At 41.4% G+C, this 19,146-nt stretch overlaps 1 protein-coding gene across 1 annotated transcript; it reads right to left on the reverse strand.

Moving 5' to 3' along the window:
- Positions 1-916: 916 nt before the first annotated feature.
- LOC311180431 (uncharacterized protein C3orf49) lies at positions 917-14,217 on the reverse strand (the record flags this gene model as incomplete). The annotated part of the gene is made up of 5 exons (XM_084248257.1): positions 917-1,114; positions 1,556-1,669; positions 5,132-5,256; positions 8,528-8,847; positions 14,093-14,217. 5 exons carry the CDS (start codon positions 14,215-14,217, stop codon positions 917-919), a joined length of 882 nt encoding a protein of 293 aa, XP_084104383.1.
- Between the last annotated feature and the right edge of the window lie 4,929 nt (positions 14,218-19,146).

The following is a 19,146-nucleotide window of genomic DNA, read 5'->3' on the forward strand; positions in this document are numbered from 1 at the left end:
TTTTTAATCCTTAAACTTAAAAGATTGGAAGCAACATCCAAATGTTCAATAAAGTGTTTTCAAGTCAAATATGTTTGTGTTTGTTAGTAGTCCAAGTAGTTTTTAATAACATTGACTTGCTTGCAGAATAAGTTGAAGATTGTGAAGTAGCAATTTCTGGAAATTACTACCACTTTTGAAAATGAAGTCCATGGACAGGCTTCAGGAGAGTTATGAAATTATGTGCAAAATACTTGTGGAGTATATGCATTATGGGAGAGGTTCTATGATGATATTAATAATTACTGGGATAAAGGTAATTACCAGACGCAAAGTAAATCAATATGCATTACTTTCTAGATCTGTTTAATACTGGAGCAAAGTGATTGTTAATTGTAAAGGATTTTATAATCCTTTTAAAAATTAAGCTACGATAAAATCAGTTACAATTTTCTTAAGTATTGAATTACATGTTCAATACTTGTTAGATTTTATCCTTATCCATTTACTTTAGTTCAGAAACATGACACTTCCCATGAATCATACTTTAATAATGTTATATTTTAATAAGAATTCTTATCTTTAAAATTGAAAGTTTAAAATTAGCTCAGTAGTAGTCATATTAAAAGTGTCATAATACTTTTAAGTGCTTCCTCTAATTTCATCTTGCAAATCATGGAAGAAATTTCCCAAATAGTTATACCCTAATAAATGTTTCTATTTTCCATTATTAGTGAGAATTATAAAGCGAAAGTTTGCTTATTTTGACTTAGAATTAAAAATTAAGGTTTTAAAAAAGGATTTAAGGACTATTGAGCAGAATATTCTAAAATATACTCTCCTCCCCCAATGATTAATTCACTAAAGATTTATTAGGATTATATACCAAAAGATAAGACTCTCTATTAATATAACCTCTTTGCAATCAGGAATAGAATCAAAAGCAGCAGCAGGTACATGGAAAACATACGTTTTTCAACTTATACTTCCTCATGGTTCTCTTGGATATCCTCTGGAACTGCTTAGAAGACTGAAGAATTTCATCTCCTAGAAACTCACACTGTTGAAGTTCAGCATGTCTTTGGGCCAATAGCTTCAGGGATTTATCAGTTACTGTTTCTATGAGGTCATCTACCTATAATACATAGAAACATGAAGCCATGTTGTTGGAAATCTTTGTCAGAACCAAAAGGATGGGTGTTTTTCCTGAGATATGAGTTCCGGAATTGGTGGACATTTTGCAAGTCCCAGAGTATTATTCTAATTCAAGTCATAGCAAACAGAGCTTGAAAACATACATTTACCACCCAGTGGTAAAGACAGTCTCATTTCTTCTGAAAAGAAGCCTGCGTGCATGCCTTGATTTTAATTGAATTCACTTAATATTTATTAGGCACACAGCATTATCCTAGGTGCCCTTAGCAATCCTTTAGCCACTCTCAGAATGCCCCCCACTAACATTATTTCTTAATGCTAATCATTAATTTCATCCCATATCCTGCTGTCTAGCAGAAGAGTGCATTCAGTACTGTTCTGATGTTTCTGAAACACAAAAGTAAAAGCCTTTGTCCACTACCTGCATTTGAAGCTTTCCTACTGTCAAATCTGATTTTCGGAGGATGTTTTCCATGCTATGTTTCTTTTTTTTAAGTGCCGGAAAGTGTGGTCTCTTTTTTGACGAATATGGAACCTATTGTAAAAATGCAAAACACATTGGATTAGGAAGTACCAACATTATTTCTGGGATGGGACTTTAGTAAGAAGTCTCACCCTTGGGACATTCCCTTATAAACTGAACATTTGCCACATAACGTTTGGTTGGAGAACGTATTCATATTATTCTCCACACTACATGCATTTCCTTTGTGCCTAGAGCTCTCTTTGAAGGGATCTATAGGGTGCAGAGAAATGAGATTGTCTGGTTCTGAAAGAATACAGTGTCAGGAAAAAAGCAGGTCATTCGTAAAAGGAGGAAGAAATTGCCTCTGCAACTGCTGAGCACAGCGAGAGAGTGGGGCTGTTGTGGACCAGTGCCCCAGAAAGCTCATTATTACTGGATCCAGTTGTTAATTTGGTCTCTCTTCTGCAGGTTTCCTTATTTTCATGGCAGACATGTCTCCAAACATAAAAAGAAAGCTCTGGGTTCTTTTCTCCCCATGCCTGTTACTTTTCCTCTCATTCTTCACTTGCTGGCTACAAGTGCCTGTCCTAATAGTGTTGCTATTGGAAATCATTCCTAGGTTATAGTTCCTGGCTAATGCACCCCTTTAAGTCTCAGTGGGTTCACTCTTCCCCTTGTGCTTAATAATTAGCACTAGGACTTTGGTGAGACCTATGCAAAGTAGGAAGTGGGACCACATGTTGCCCTCCCCTTAGTCTGATCGTGTTTACAGTGAGTCTATTCAAAAACTGCTCTGCCCTACCAGCTTGCTCAGGTTCCAAGGTCACTCATTCCAAATCCATCTAAAGTTGGATACCTCTTTTGTTTGCTCTCTTATAAAACTCAGTACTGGGGCCTCCCTGGTGGCTCAGGTGGTTGAGTACAGGGCTGTGAAGCTGTCCGCAGCCTCTGTAGTGCTGGTTCGATCCCCACCGCCCTCAAAACAACCCATATGGCGAGGCAGACCTCTCCTGTCTCCCCTGCTGCTCCCCTCAGCAGTGTATTTCATCATTCTGCCTGTTCTGTTCCCCACTCTGTCTCTGGTGAACCCTCTCACCCTCCTACACATCTGGCCTGTACCCCGGCTCTTGTATAAATAAAATAAAATCTTTAAAAAAACACAAACTCAGTACTTTTTCCCACTAAGCACTTACCACACTAGGTAATTTCTAAGTTATTTCTGTGTTTGTTGAATGCAACTATTAAAAAGTCAAAAGCCTAGGGCCTCCCAAGTGGTGCAGCAGTGAGCGCTGGATTGCGAAGCTGCCCGCAGCCTCTGCAGCACCTATTCGATCCGATTCGATCCCCGGCCGCCGGGCGAGGGTCCCACATGGTGCGCAGACCTCTCCTGCAGCCCGCTGGTCCCCTCAGCAGTGTACTTTGTCAGTCTGCCTGCTCTGCTCTCCGCTCTGACTCTGGTGAATTCTCTCAGCCTTCTGCACTTCTGACTGTCCCCAGTGCTTGTATAAATAAATCTTTAAAAAAAAAAAATTAAAAAAAAAAGTCAAAAGCCTAAAGAACCAGGCAGGATTTGTGAAACAGGACAAATTGGGGCAGGTGTGAACTAGTGGCAAATGCCTCCTGCAAAGGGGACAGCCTCTACAGTTACTACCAAGGTCATGAGGGTTATAAGTTTGCTGCTTCCAAATCCTCAGAAAGACTTTTGAGATACTTCATGTTTAACAATAGGCAATTAATACAACTATGTTTTTGAGAAAATCTATAGCCAATTGACAACCTTTGATTTAATGTCTCACCTAATAACATTCATAATTTTAATGTAGAAAAATGTATTTAGCTTTAACTTTATGATCAGCGATGCTTGCTTCTTCTTTTTTTTTTTCTGAGATTTATTTATACAAGAACTGGGATATAGGCCAGAGGTGCGAGAGGGTGAGAGGATTCACCAGAGACAGTGGGGAGCAGAACAGGCAGATGGAGCAGCAGGCAAGACAGGGGAGGTCTGCCACGCATGTGGGTATCTCCCTAGCTGGCCGGGAATCGAACCTGTGCTGCAGAGGCCACAGACAGCTTCACAGCACTGCACTCAACCTGCTGTACCACCGGGGAGGCCCAGTGATGTTTGCTTCTTAAGAAGTCTTAATCTATACCGAAATCATGAAGATATTTTGCTGTCCTCCAGAAGTTTTAAGGTTTTACCACTACCACATGGAATTAATTTTTTGTGTATGGTGTTGGAAAGGGATCACATATCATCTTTGTCTCCACACAGATGTTCACTTGTCCCGGCACCAATCATTCAAAAGATTGTTCTTACCCCACTGTTTTGCAGTACCATGTTTTAATGTCTATCTCTGTTAAACTTAAGTTCCACAAGACAGGACTGTGTCTGTTGGATCATCTTGATAGCACCCAAATCTTTATCCAGCACATAATAATAATATGATAAATATGAACCTAGCACCTAAGAGGCAAAATTCAAACTATTGGTGTTGAGAAAGTACTGCTGTAGAACAAACTTCAATAGAACTCTGTGGAAATGGAAATGTTCTTTATCTGTGCTGTCCAAAACAACACCCACTAAGTACATGTGGTCATTGCGCACTTGAAAGGTAGTTAGTGCAACTGAGTTAACAGTCAATTTTATTTCAATTTTAATTACCTTAGTCATATGTGGCTATTGGCCACTATGAGGTCCATATTAATTAGCTTAATAATTAAGAACATGGATTTTAGAATTGGGTCTCCCTGGGTTTGAACCCTGGCCCTGACACTTACCTGGGCGAATCATTCAACCTCTCAGTGAAATACAGTATTGCTAGTTACCTTATAGCACTGTTGTGAGGATTCTCTGAGTTGATATTTTCAAAGCGCTAAGAAGGGCCTGTAACATAGCTTTAATAAACACTTGTTATACTTAAAATAGTAATAATCATTCAGGGTTCTATTTTGAAAACCAGTCTGGGAAGTTTAGGTTCAAATCTCTATACTTACGAACTTATTGAAGAGTCCTGGACTGTCCAGTGCTGCACTGTCCACAAGTGGTATAGTATTTATATGTACTTATGTGGCATTAAATATATTAATTGCAATTAAAGTAAGAAATTTAACTCTTCAGTTGCACTGGTCACATTTCAAAGTCTCAAAAGCCACATGGGGCTATTGGCAACTCTATTGGACAATGCACACGTACATCCTCAGAAAATTCCACTGGGCAGTACTGGCCTAGTGAATTCCTCTCCACACAGCATGAATGGCAGGCCTGATACTGACATACTAACTTGACATTTGAGCACTTGACAAAGTCTAAAGCTGAAAATTCCACTGCTGCCCAGATTGTAGTTGAAACTGAACAGTTTGAGCTTAGAAGTGAAGGAATCAGCCAACTTTCTATGACCTCAATTCTTAGGAGATACTATCAGCACATTTAAAGCCTTTATTCTGAGGGGCTTGTGGTAGGAGAGAATTGGGTCTTACAACATCCCTAAATATTGACTTATGGTAAATCTTTAGGTGAGTTTAACATCTTACCTTTCGAAGTCCTGAAGGAAGGGATGTCACAGATAACCGCTTGGTGGTTCTCCTGGCCCTGAGGAGTGTATTTCCTCCAGTTATCTCCTCTGTCTCTGCTTCTACGACATCTAGCTGGATAGTTGCTTAGAAAGAGGAGAAAAAAGGAATCTATGAGATTCACAATTATATACATGCTCTCCCTAAAGTACGATAAAAAAAGGATTTGCTTTTCCAAATCACACTTAATTCTTCAGACATTCACCTTTTGGAGGGTCATGACCTCAGAAGTTACAGACCAGTCTTGAAAAGGTCTTTCTTTAGATTTCAGTTTTACCCTCCTTTGATTCTTCCTTTAAATATTATGGAATGAAAAACAGTACTCCTCTAATGGGCAAGGTGATTCCTTCAATATTTGTCGTTGAGTGAAGCCCAGTTTACATTTACTCTCAAATGTGGCTCCAGGTTCAGTTATTCATATAACATCTTAATAGTTTTTTTTGTATTCCAGGAGTCATACACATCTTAATATTTTTCTTTATGTCAATTCAATTATTACACACAATAGATTTATATAGGAAACTTTAAAACACTATTGCAAATCAAAGACCAGTGCTATAAATAGGCATTAATATGGCAAAACCAAAACCATGTTATTGCCTGCAAAAGGCACTAAGCTTAAGAATCCCTTATTTTCACTTAAAAAGGCAGGAAATGAGACCTTTTCCTAGATGTAGTCAAACGGATCAGCAGTGAGAAAAAGGTATTTGCAGTTTGCTCTGTGTTTCAGCATCTGCACAGCCCCTGAAATCATCTTGTCCTGCTTGTGGCCTGTTTATAAGAATGTCTCTGCTCCTAAATTCAGTAAATTGGGGTCCACTCTCAAAGCAGGTGTTCAGCTTGGGTCCCTTCCCTCTCTGCCGCCCTCCACTGTCCAGCTCTTCCCCAAATCCTACAATTTTCTCCCCATCCCCACAGCCACGACTAATCCAAGCTAGTCTCATTCCTGCCTAAATGAATGTGGGGGCCTGTTTATTGTTCTACATGCATTTGCTCCTGCCCATCACCAATCTAGTCTCTACTGCTGGAACTCTCTTTTAAAAATGCAAAGATATAACCCCCCAGTATGCAATGGTTTTATATCACTCTTAGGAGAAAGTTAAAAATTCTTTACATGGTTTACAGCACCCTTACCACCTTATTCACTATCCTCTCCCTGACCCTTTCTATTCCAACCATGTTGGGTTCCTTTAATTCCTTAATTATGCCTGATGCTCTTTTTCTGAGGAAATCTCCCTATTTTTTTCCTTTTTTGACTCTAAATGCCCTTCAGATCTCAACTCAAGTCAGGAAAGACTTTCCTGAGCCCCAGCCCTGAAAGATAAAGCACCCCATGATGTGTTTCTATAGTGCTCTGTGCACCTACTTTTGCTTAGATGCAATTATCTGCATAATGTTGGAACATCACTCTCTGCTACAATTCCATGGGCACAGGGGCCTCATCTGTTCTGTTTGCTACTCTATTCTTAACATTGTGACAGGCCTACAATAAGCACTCAGCAAACATTTCTTTAAAAATGTGAGGGTCAACAGGAAAGAGTGCACTGTCATTGGGTCACAGCTAAGGCAGGGTCGTGACATTTGAGCTGCAGCCTGAAGGATGGGCATGTGTGTGAAAGAGAGCTTAGTGAGAATTTTTTTATTCCCACTGTGATATAAAAATCCAAATCACGGATTAGGAGGAATTTGGTCCTTTGTTTTCCACTGGAATCTCCAGCTCCATCGGCATAGAAGCCTGTTCCTCTTTGCTATTTTCAACAGAAATAGACAGGTCAATTCCTACCAGGTGATTGTTGGATGCTTGGATGCTTGAATTAGTGACTGTTTTTTCCAGAAGAGCAGGTTTATTGGAAAGAGCAACCAGTCAGCTGGAAGCCATCAGTTTTGTTAGTTTCATGTTTTTATGAAAACGCACATACACACCAGGTTTGCAGCCTTGTCACTGTGTGAAATATGCAGTTACGTGTGGATTCCTTACCTATACATAAGGGCTATATATTTCTCCTTGTGCTGCACTTTAAAGGGAATTGAAAAGCTACAGAAGATGTTTGGGGCCGTGAAGCTCCGATAGGATATTGAAATAGCGGACATATAACATGATGCATTTTTGAAACCCACAGAACTGTACAGTGAAAAGAGTGCACCCCAATGTAAACTATGAACTATGGACTTCAGTTAATACTTCACCATTATTGGCTCGTCAATCATAACAAATACACCACACTACAGGCGCACCTCAGATTATTTCAGTTTGGATTCCAGACCTCCACAATAAAGTGAATCACACAGGCTTTTTGGCTTCCCAGTGCATCTAAAATTATGTTTATGCCATACAGTAGTCTTGTAAGTGTGCAATAACATTTTGTCTGAAAAAGCAATGTACAAACCTTAATTAAATGTGACACACGACACACAGACATGAAGTGAACACACACTGTTGACAAAATGGCAGCAATAGACGTGCTTGATGCAGGGTCGCCACCGACCTTCAATCTGTAAAAAGTGCCTTATCTGCGAAACTCAATAGTGAGGTGCAATAAAACAAGGTATGCCTGTACTGTAAGATGTTACTAATAAAGGAAACTGGAGGAGGTGGGGAAAGAAGAGGGGATATATGGAAACTCACTCCCTGTAACTATAGCTGCTAAGTTTTTCCAGGACAACTAAAACAGCACTAAAAAAAATAAGGTCTCTAAATTTTAAAAAGCTAGGAAGGAGAATGAGAATGCAAATATTCATGGTCATGTTAGTTATAACTCATAAGATACCCTCAAAATAGCACTAGTACACTGGAAAAAATAATGTTAACAGTTCAAATGTTGATTTTTTTCACAAAGTACATAGAAAGTAAATATAATAAAAGAAAATGGCCTTTGTGACTTGCTGATCATACATTTTATTTATAAAATTCCCACTACACCCTCCACTGTTGGGAGCAGCTGTTTGAAAGGTTGCATCACTATGTTCTCTGTAAGTAAAATTTAAAAAATCCTATTTTATTTCCTTATAAATGTATATAGTAGACACAGATATGTATACACGCACGCCATTATATATGTGTGTGTGTGTGTGCATAATTTTAAACAAAAAGTGACTTGAGACTGATTAGAGCACTAATTTTTGACTGGGAAAGACTTCAAGTGCAATCTAATTCAAAGCTTTTCAAAATGTACCTGTATATGAGTCACCTGGGGTTCTTTCTAAAATGCAAATTCTCACTCAGTACACCTGAGTGGAACCTGAGATCCTGCCTTTCAGACAAGCTCCCAGGACATCTTTGGGTACAAGAAAATCCACCCTAATTTCATTATTCCTCTTGACCTCAGCACTCAACCCATCAACTGCCTTTTTAATTACCGTTCTGTGAGAGCTTTCTCATTCTTGGTCTGGTAAATAATGTGGGAGATGGAAGCTTGACAATTCGAGGGAGAAGGCTCTGTGTGTTTGAAAGGAGGGTTTCCTTGTGGCTGGTGGAGCCTTCGTTGCTGACACATGCTGGCTTGCCTCTATGCGTGTATGACAACATCCTCCCCCAAACAGTCTTCACTTTCTTCATCAAATTTTTTTTCTGTGTTTGCTGGCTTTCATGAAATTCCACGTCACTATCATTGGATGATTCTTCTTTGGGGATCAAGACATTTTGTTTCACTAAATTGGTAGATACAGCTCTGTGCCATCTAAAAAGATAAAAAGAATCTGTGTTAAGGAAACTGAAAATTTAAAATTTTAAAAATTTAACATTAAAGTTAAAAATTTAAATCATCACCAAATCCAAACTTCAAATATGAACAAATTGTATCATTCCAAAAAATAAAACTGAAGGCCAAGATTCAAATCACAGAAAAATAAGCCAAAACTGCTATTTGGTATATTGTCACCAAACCATGGTAAGTTCACTGTCTCACTTAAACCTCATCCCACCTTAAGAGGTAGTTCACATTATCTTAATTTTACTAATGAGTAAACTGAGACACAGAGAGATCAAATTCATTGACCAAGGGCAGAATGCAGGTTTTAATCCAGGTGTGTGATGATTAGAATTGATTACCTCAAATTGGCGATCTTGTTTCAATGACAGCTTGAGGTAGTATTTGCTGGATTTGGGAACGCCAAGGCTACAGTGATAAGAGAATCTGCCAGGACAGTCAATAATATAGTCTTCCAGAGCCCATAAACACTGCATTTACATAAAACACTCATTTAGAGAAAATAACCTAAAGACGTATCCAAAAATCTTAAAACTCATATACCATCTTCATCATTTTAGTTTTTAGTGAAAAAACATCATTTGCTAATAGCTTTCTATGTATGAGCACTTTTTAAAATTTTTTCAGGTGTATTGCATAATTTATATATTATATGATTTAGCCCTGACACTAACATCTCCATTTTAAAAATGAGGAAATATGTTTCATATCTGTTTCATGAATATATATATATATATATATATATATATATATATGTTTCTGCCAGTTGCACAGCTTCTAGTGGGTTCAGTCAAGTATAATTATGATGTTAACTTTCTGGTAGATGACTAATGCCAGCAAGCAGGTTCACTATGGATTCTGGCAGACGGATAAGGGACAGTCCTGGAGCCTTGATGTTTTTTTCAGGCTTTAATGCTTTCTCAGGGAACCAGGTACACAGGTGTACCAGGCAGGGAGGCTGGCATGCAAGGAGGCAGGTACAGGTCAGGCAGGGGTTGCTGGAAGGTAGGCAGACTACCAAGACTCCTAGCCCCCTATGGATCTTTACACTCTTTCTCTGGGCTCTCTGGCATTCTCTCTCACGTGGCCACTCTCCAGGACCCTCTCCTGCTGTAGTCTCCACCACAAGCCATGTTCCCCACCCATCCACTGAGGACAGGTTCCTCAGCACCTCAACCTTATCCCAAAGTGAACAGGGCATCACTCACAGGTGACTTTCAAGAGGCTTGCATTCCTTAGCAAGCCTTTCAGGACTGAGGTAGTAGTTGCTGGATTTGGGAACTCCAAGGCTACAGTGATAAGAGAAGCTGCCAGGATAGTCAATAAGAAATATAGTCTTGGGCCTCTCCTGGTGGTGCAGCGGTTGAGCGCTGGGCTGTGAGGCTGCCCGCAGCCTCTGCAGCGCCGGTTCATTCCCCCGCCACTGGCGAGGGTCCCACAAAAAAAAAAAAAAAAGTCTTCCAGAGCCCATAAACACTGCATTTACATAGATATGAAACATATTTCCTCATTTGTAAAATGGAAGTGTCAGGGCTAAATCATATAATATATAAATTATGTAATACACATGAAAGAATTGAGAAAAATGCTTGATACATAGAGACGACTCAGGATTTCCTGACTTTGGCAACATCAGCTTTTTGCCTTATCTAAGTTGGCTTTTTGACACATCTCCTGCTTGGCTGCTCTCATGCCTGCCTGCCCCCTCCCCAACTCTAACCCATCTGCTAGTGCCATTGCCATTCCCAGCTGTGGCCACATGAGCTCCTTGGTGGGTTGACCACAGACACCCGCTGTGGCCCTGGGAATGTCGGGCAGTACACAAGAGCTGCCTTAGGCTACCGAGGCCCAGCAGCTGCCCCTTGATTTTCATCTCCTAGGGTGTGAAAATGATCCCATCCACCCCCAGGTACCATAGTCTTAACAACTAACGTCCCAAAGATCCCCCACCTTCTGGAAGAATTGTTTGTCTGTCAATTTTTTTTTTTTATCTTCGCATCACCACTGGGTGAGCTCTTAATGATGAATCATGGTCCCCTTTCTTCCCTGATGAGTCTGCTGCCTCAGGGGTCAGGGGCTGGTCCTTGGGGGCCATCTCCTCCTCCACACAAGTTCTTGTCCCACAGCTCCTGACCTTGTCCACCTCCTGCACTCCTGCAGCATCTTTAGCTCTTCTCAAAGCTCCTGGACTTTAGTCACCGCCTGTGCTGCCATGGCGCCTCCAGTGTTGTCCTCGACTCCATTTGCAGAGCTGAGGGGGAACACTCAACCCCCAGCCCTGCCTCTAAGGAGGCACCATGTCTGTCCAATGCCTCCCCCAATATGTGCGGAGGCCTCTCCACTGCCAGCGGGGTCTCAGGAGGTGTCCACTGAGAACTACACGCCCGCGGCACGCCACCCCCCTGAGGCTTTCAGAGGGCTCCATACCCATCTGCATTGAATCATCCTGCTGACCTAGCCAATTGTCATGGCAAGTCTGCAGGCTGGCAAGGCAGGCAAACAAGGCCGGGCTTGCCAGCCTCCTGGCACCCAACAAATCTTTGTGTTCTTCTCTGGACTCTCTTTGGCACTCTCTGGGGTTCTCTCGTGGTCTCGCCTCTGCTGTAGTCAAGCTGCTCATCCCTCTCTCATAGTCATCATCCCCCTCTGAATGATGCTTTAGGCTCAGGAGTGCACATTTGCACACAAACACATACCCACACCCCAAGTATTCATAATCAGGTTGTGCCTGCGCCCAACCTCTCAAGGTTTTTTGCATTAACACCATCAAGGCTGCAGGTGATAGCCACAGAGGCTAGTGGCATAAAAAGTCTGATTATTTCATTTACCCTACGATGAGAGTACAGGGTACTGAGAGAGGAGTACCAATTTCTAGTTCACCTAAAGATCATTTATAGGTTGATTAATCTCCCATGTGCTCCACTGAGAATCTTTTAAGAAAGCCATCAATATCCACGCCATAAATACACACTGTAGGGGAAGGATGACCACAGTGCAGGATGACCTCCAGCAGACCAGGAGGAGTCAGAATCAGGCATACGACAGACAGGGGTGCCGGGGGGGCAGCAAGTCTTCACTCTTTCTGGGCTCCCCGGCCTTCTCTCACATTCTCTCTGCTCTTCTCATGGCTCTGCTTCTCTCTCGGCGTCTGCTGGTGTCCCCGTGATGCTGCCCTTAAAAGCCCAGACTCAGCCCAGCTGAATCCCATCTACCTATGCCCACACCCTACTCCAGGTGCCCGCCATCAGGCATGCATTCAGGACCGCAAGGATCCATCATCTATCCTGATGGCGGGAGGGCAGAAAAGCCTGACATTTTTCCTTACCCTACACACACTCACCCCAAACAATGGAAATATAATGTTAAGTGGTTCAGAAGCCCTAAAGGCCACTCATGCAAGCCTCAAGTAAAAAGTCCAACTCTATGAAGTCTCAGAATCTCTAAAATGTGTGTCCCATCTCCAGACCCCCATCCACATTCTCAATCTATTTATAACATAATTGTAGGGTACAGAAAATATCAGGCTTTTCTGCCCCTCCGCCATCAGGATAGATGATGGATCCTTGTCCTGAATGCATGCCTGATGGCGGGCACCTAGAATAAGATGTGGGCATAGGTAGATGGGATTCAGCTGAGCTAAGACTGTGCTTTTAAGGGCGGCGTCACGGGGACGCCAGCAGCAGCAGCAGCAGCAGCAGCAGCAGCAGCAGCAGCAGCAGAGAAGCCGAAGCAGAAGCCGAGAAGCAGCAGAACGAACGCCAGAGAGTCCAGATAGAGTGAAGACTTGCTGGGGGCTGGGAGGCCTGCACCCAGCCAGCACCCCTGCCCGCCATATGCCTGGTGAACCCCAATAAAAGACCTGCAAAAACCCACTAAGGACTCTGACTCCTCCTTTACCTGGTCTGCATGAGATCAGAAAACCTGCTCTGTGGCCAGTCCTGCCCTTACAATAATTAACAAAGTTGATTTTGCTATAGGGCCTAGAAATAGAACTTTTGTAATTTTTGCCATGAATAATTAAAAAAAACCTCTTCCCTTCTTAAGTTTTTAAATATCTTGGTTGATAGTAAATTTATTTGGCTGTCTGCTTTCCCTTGTAGCCTCTATTTCATATTGAAAGTAGAGCTCTCTGAAGTATATTTTGTCTGTGGAAGTTCAGAAGTTGATACTTCAGGCCTGTTGAAAACACCTCACTTTTTTGACATATTGGAGCTAAAAAAAAAGTAAAATAAATGACCACAATAAACTCCCAAGTTAAAATGTATTATGTTTTCTGGATTTCATGCCTGTCTTATGGTTTTGCCATTGGCAAGAAAAAGCAGGTTGAAAACGTTTTAACTTCACTTTGAAGACAATTGTAGGGTAAGGTAAAAGTATCAGGCTTTTCCGACATCCCGCCATTAGGATGGATGACAGAACCCTGTGGTCCTGAATGCATGCCTGATGGCGGGCCCCTGGAATAGGGTGTGGGCATAGGTAGATGGGATTCACCTGGGCTGAGACTGTGCTTTTAAAGGTGGCATCATGGGGACACCAGGAGAAGCCGAGGGAAGAGAAGCAGAGAGAATGCCAGAGAGCCCAGATAGAGTGAGGATTTGCTGGGGCCTGGGCGGCCTGCCAGCCTCCAGGCCCCCCAGCACCCCTGCCTGCCATATGCCTGGTAAATCTAAATAAAAAGCCTGAAAACCAGCTGAGGTCTCTAGGACTCTCCTCCTTTATCCCGTCTGCATGGGATCATAGAAAACCTGCTCAGTGCCTGTCCTGTCCCTACAACAATGCACATGGGTAGAATATGATATTATGTATTTCAGCAGCCAAAATTGCTGAGAAAGGGAACAGGATCCATCTTGAATCGTGTATCCCTGAATTTTCAAAAGAATGTTTTTTTTGCATGGGACATAAGATGTTTAAGATACTGAGACTGAAGTATCTTCTTAGTATCAGTGCTTTAGTGTCACATGCCACCTTGAAACTCAAATTGCAACAGAGTGGAAGGGCTTTTACCATTAAAATTAAACCTTTTCTGATCATTGTGGCCCTAGACTCCTGGACCTAACCTATACATAAATGCAGCCTCCCAGAGCCAAGCCTACAATTCCAAATGTGCTGCTTAACAGGTGATGCAACCTTTCCTAACAATCACAAAGGATATTGTTTAATGCAACCCCCAAAGAACCTCATTCAACATAAAAGAAAATGAATCTCAGTTACTTACCTTTCAATCCCCTTCTTTTTGAATAAACCATTTTTCTTTCTGGCTTGCTGGATTCTCCGGTACTGGCCTACTCTTCTGTAAGCCACCTTAAAGGGCTCTCTTACATATAGCTGAGGGTATTCCATTGCTGTCAACACCACCTGCAAGAGCTGTTTTAAATTTCATTCGCTTCTGAGCTCACAAACTTCAGAACAAAATCACCTACAGACTGAGGCACTTTTAACTTCTGGGCTGTGTGGGATAAAGTATTTAGGAAAATTTTGGAATCTCTTCCTTATTCCCTTCTAGGTGTTAGAGACATCATTTGTGGGAGTGACCATGTTTACCACTTCACAGAGGTCACCAATGATGTATTTGACTGAGCAGTGGGAAATTCCGTGGAGCTTTGTGGAAACCATATTGTAGATTACTGAGCAGGCAAATGCAGAAATGGTGACCTGGGAGTCTAGCTACTGCCTTTTGGCCCACTGATAAAGTAATCACACAGTAATCAATGTGATTGATTATCACATTCAGATGTGCCTGTTTGAATTCCAAAGAGGAAAGACCCTCGAGGTATACCTAGGATCCCACCTTTGGTTAGCTCTCTCAACGGGAGCTAAGGAATGTTCTCTCTGTAAGGAGGGACTCACATGAAAAAGCGAGTTCTTATTTGGTCACCACACAGTGCACCCAGCAGCATATTTTATTATAGCTGGAATTCTGTAGTGGTTTCTCAAAGCACATATTGCAAAAATTGAGTACTTGGTCTACTCGTCCCTTTCAACATTTCCCTATTTATTTTGTGGAGACAAGCAAATTCTTCCTGGGTTGGAACTTCTCACCACAAGGTGGCAGCAGACACTAGGCTTTATTCCCATGACTTTCCTTGGTACTTCCTAGTTTTTCATTGCAAGGTAACGAAGTGCTAAGAAGGAAAACTCAAAGTACTGGGAACTATATTAATTTTTCTTCTGTGTTTGCACTCATCCAAAATCTGGAGCATCATCTCAAACTTTTGTGTGCACATGAATTATCTGGGGATTTTTTTTAAATGCAGATTGCAGAACAGTAGACCTGGGGTGAGATCCAAGGATTTGCATTTCTGACAAACTTCCAGATGAAGCTGTTATTGCTGATCATACTTGAGTAGCGATAGTTTTGTAAATTCCACTACTGGGGAAAGAGGTTAAAAATGGTCAAGAATGAGATATGTAACACTGAGGAGTTCAAAAGATAGGTTTGGAAGTAATACCTGGATTCTTGCTCCAGGCCAGCAGTGTGGCCTTAGTCAATTCCCCTACCTGTCTGTAAAGTAGGGGCTTTACCAGCACCCAAACCATAGATGATTGGAGGCACATGGTCTTTTGAGAAGCTCTGCAATATTGCTGATATACTTTATCTAAATGGGTATGGATTCTAGCTGGGCTGTTTTCCCCATTTTTTTTTTTTAAGATTTATTTTATTTTTGTCTGCATACAAGGACTGGGTGTGGGGGATGGGAGGATTCACCAGAGGCGGAGTGGGGAGCAAAACAGGTGGATCAACTGAAATACACTGCTGAGGGGAGCAGCAGGCAAGATAGGAGAGGTCTGCTGTGCCTTGTGGGTTAGCTCCCTGGCTGGGGATCCAACTCATGCTGCAGTGGCTGATGATAGCTTGATAGTGCTGTGACTTTAACCCCTGCACCACCAGGGAGGCCCAAATAAAATAAATATTAAAAAAAAAACAACAACAACCCTTGAAAGCTGACCTGATGTGAGACATCCAGAGGGGGAAGGGAGGAAGGGTGAGAACAGAGTGGGGAATCTTAGGGGCTGAGTGCACAATGAACTATGGTGGAGGACTGAGGGTGTTTTGGTGGTGGGAGAGCAATGATGACCACACCTGAGGGGAGAAATTCAATACTGTGAAAATACTAGCAAAGATGTAAAAAATAGCGGTACTTGATGAAATTAAAAAAAGAAAAAAGGATGTCTTAAAGAGGTGAAAGATATTTAATATTGAAAAGGAGAGCCTCCCTGGTGGTGCAAAGGCTTAAGCACTGCACTGTGACGCTGACTGCAGCCTCTGCAGCACGAGTTCGATCCCCAGTGGCCTGGGAGCAACTCACATGGCACAGCAGACCTCTCCTGACTCTCCTGCTGCTCCCCTCAGCAGTGTACTTCCGTCAATCCACCTGTTCTGTTCCCTACTCTGTCTCTGGTGAATCCTCTCACCCCCCCCCCCACACACACCTCTGGCCTGTACCCCAGCTCTTGTATGCATAAATAAATCTTTAAAAAAAGAGAGAAAAGGAGACAAACTACAGTGTGATCTTATCTTTCTGTATTCCAAATACAGAGAACTACCACAGTAATTGTTCTGAAGTGGGGTGGAATGGAACTAAGCTGTGCTTGAGTGCAGAAAGCAGAACCAATGTGGTAAAAACTAAGATCACAAGGAAAAGCAAAGCTGTGCTTTGCGTTTTAAAAAGATTGCTGTGTGCACCTTCAAAATACATTGGAGGAGGAAAGGTATGACTGTTGAAAGTCACTGGGTAGTCAATTGACCCAGGTTGGAGATAATGGTGGTTAGGAGTAGAGTAAGAAAAAATGTGTTACTCAAGAAATATTTAGAGGTGTAAAATTTAAATGAACTGGATATGGGACATAGTGGGGGGTGCTGAGCAGAGAGAGAGTAACTGGATTAAGAATTTAGATTACTGCAGTACTTCAAGTGTGAAATTGTAGTGGTTTAACTAAGTAGGAGATAATGGAGCTTGAGAGAAATCATCAATTCAAGAGTCCATCTTAAGTCTACTTTTTTATCAACCATCCTTCACAGGCTTCAAACCATGTCCATGTGGTCATTTCCTGGGCATTTATAAATATTCCACTGAAAAGTCAAAAAGGCTGGAGCAGGGCAAAGTCTGGTTAAAACACAACACTTTGTTCTAAACATCATTCTTCTATTGAACACATATGAAGTCATATAATCCTGTTTTGGTAACCATAACAACAGTTGACTCCTATTGAAATCGCCATGGATTGAAACCACTAAGTGGGTAGTCTAAGGAAGACTGTAGTCTTGCATGTAGCATAAGGAAGTCTCCTTACCCACAGGGTGTCACTCCCTGGATTACAAACTTGAATGCCTGCTGGAGGCAAGCAGGCAAATATGAGAAACCAGGGGGCGTGATAGGGAAGGGTGGGGACTGTTGCAAAGTGTAGCATGCTGGACCAATTAAAGGCTATTGAATTTCAAATTTTTAAGAAACCATGTACATTTAAAATGTGGTACATTAAAAATGCAGGTCATATTTAACCTGTGGAGCCCCTAGAGGTCTTCACGAAAACACTCCATTTAGATAGTCAGTGGTCTAAAAAGTAAACCACTCTTGTCTCTATCCTTCAAGTTTTAACTGAAATGTATTAAATTGCATTCTATTGGCTTTTGGCCAATTATTAGATTGTTTTTGCATCTATTCTCTATCTGGTTGCATAATAACCACACTTAGCAACTTGTAAGCCTTCTGCAAACTTGGTCAGCAGAAATCTGAGTATTACTCTGAGAGTGATTAACACACAAATTGCCTCGGTAACCTGGGGTCATTTTAAAACTGAATCCTTTTGAAAATGAACCCATGTAGTGAGTTTACCATTTCCTGAGGAGTCCCCACTAATTCTGGCAACCCCAGATATTCCAGGATTTGGGAGGCCTTCGCATGTAGGCAAATAAAAATTGGGGACTTTTCCTCCTTGCTCAAGAAAATCTCCTCTTGGAGTGTTTGCCCATTTGAGAGAAGCTATCATTTTACAGATCACTTATCAAGAATTGTGTCATGAGGAAGTTACACAGGATGCCTGGAAACAGAATGTTTCTCTGGAAGACTCCTTACCCACAGGGTGTCACTCCCTGGATGTCATCAAAGGTACAGGCTGGAATGAAGTGTCTCTGAAGAGGCAAAGAGGATCTCAAATTAACAATGCCTTTTTGTCATTTGCTTTTTATGTTGGTTTCGGCCCCAGGTTGGTATCTGACTTTGGACTAGTAACATAGAGCTTTGAAATAGTTGTTTGGTTTGCTTTCACTCTCTGTAGTCATTTCTTTGTGTTAATCTTAGAAATTGCTGAGTGCTCTGGACTGTGTCACATTGGAAGGTCTATGTTTCAGTCAAAATGTCCTCTTGTTTGCAGATGATATGAGTTTAACTGGTGTAAGCTTTTTGGCAGTACTATCTGCCAGCATGTGAAATCTGCCTGGTCCCTGAACCAGCATTTCATCTCTGGGAACCTAGTTTATCAAAATACTCACATAATGACATCAGGATATTTGTACATTTTTTTGCTAGTAACTAAAACTTGAGGCAATTCAAGAATAGAGGATTCAATAAACGGTCCACAGAGATATTATGAAAACTGTAGCCATTAAACAAAGGAAGCATTCCACATGGCTCAGCAGCAGACCTCTCCAGTCTCACCCATTGCTCCCTCAGCAGTGTATTTCAGTCTGCCTGTTCTGTTCCCCACTCTGTCTCTGGTAAATCCCCTCAACCCCCGCCTCTCTGGCCTATACCCCAGCTCTTGTATGCATAAAAAATAAATCTTTAAAAAAATTAAAAAATAAATAAAAGGCAATGCCTGGTGTACTGTGGGGTAGAGACTTTGTTCTACAACTATGAATGCGAGAAGACCCTTAAAAAACCTATATTCACAATTAAACAGGAATATAATGTCCTGAAAGAATATATGTAAGAAATGAATATATAAAAATATTTAAAAGCAGAAGTGGTGGTGGATTAGTAGAGGTAGGGATGAATAAGTAGAAGACTTAAAAATTTATTTTATAATTTTATATTATTTGATTAAAAAATAACAAGTATGCGTTACACTTATTCTAAAAAAAAATCAAATCCAAGAATGTAAGAATTAATTGCCTAGATTTTGGATGCATGATACTAAGACATTGATTTAAGGGATTATCTTTCTCATTTTTGCTTGGATCAAATTCATAAAATAATTCAACTTATGAATTTAGTCATTTGCTTTACTAAAATCAGTTGCTTCTAGAATTGGGTAAAAGCCAAACTGTCG

Source organism: Talpa europaea (assembly GCF_964194135.1).
Source record: "Talpa europaea genome assembly, chromosome: 11".
NCBI classification, from domain to species: Eukaryota; Metazoa; Chordata; class Mammalia; order Eulipotyphla; family Talpidae; genus Talpa; species Talpa europaea.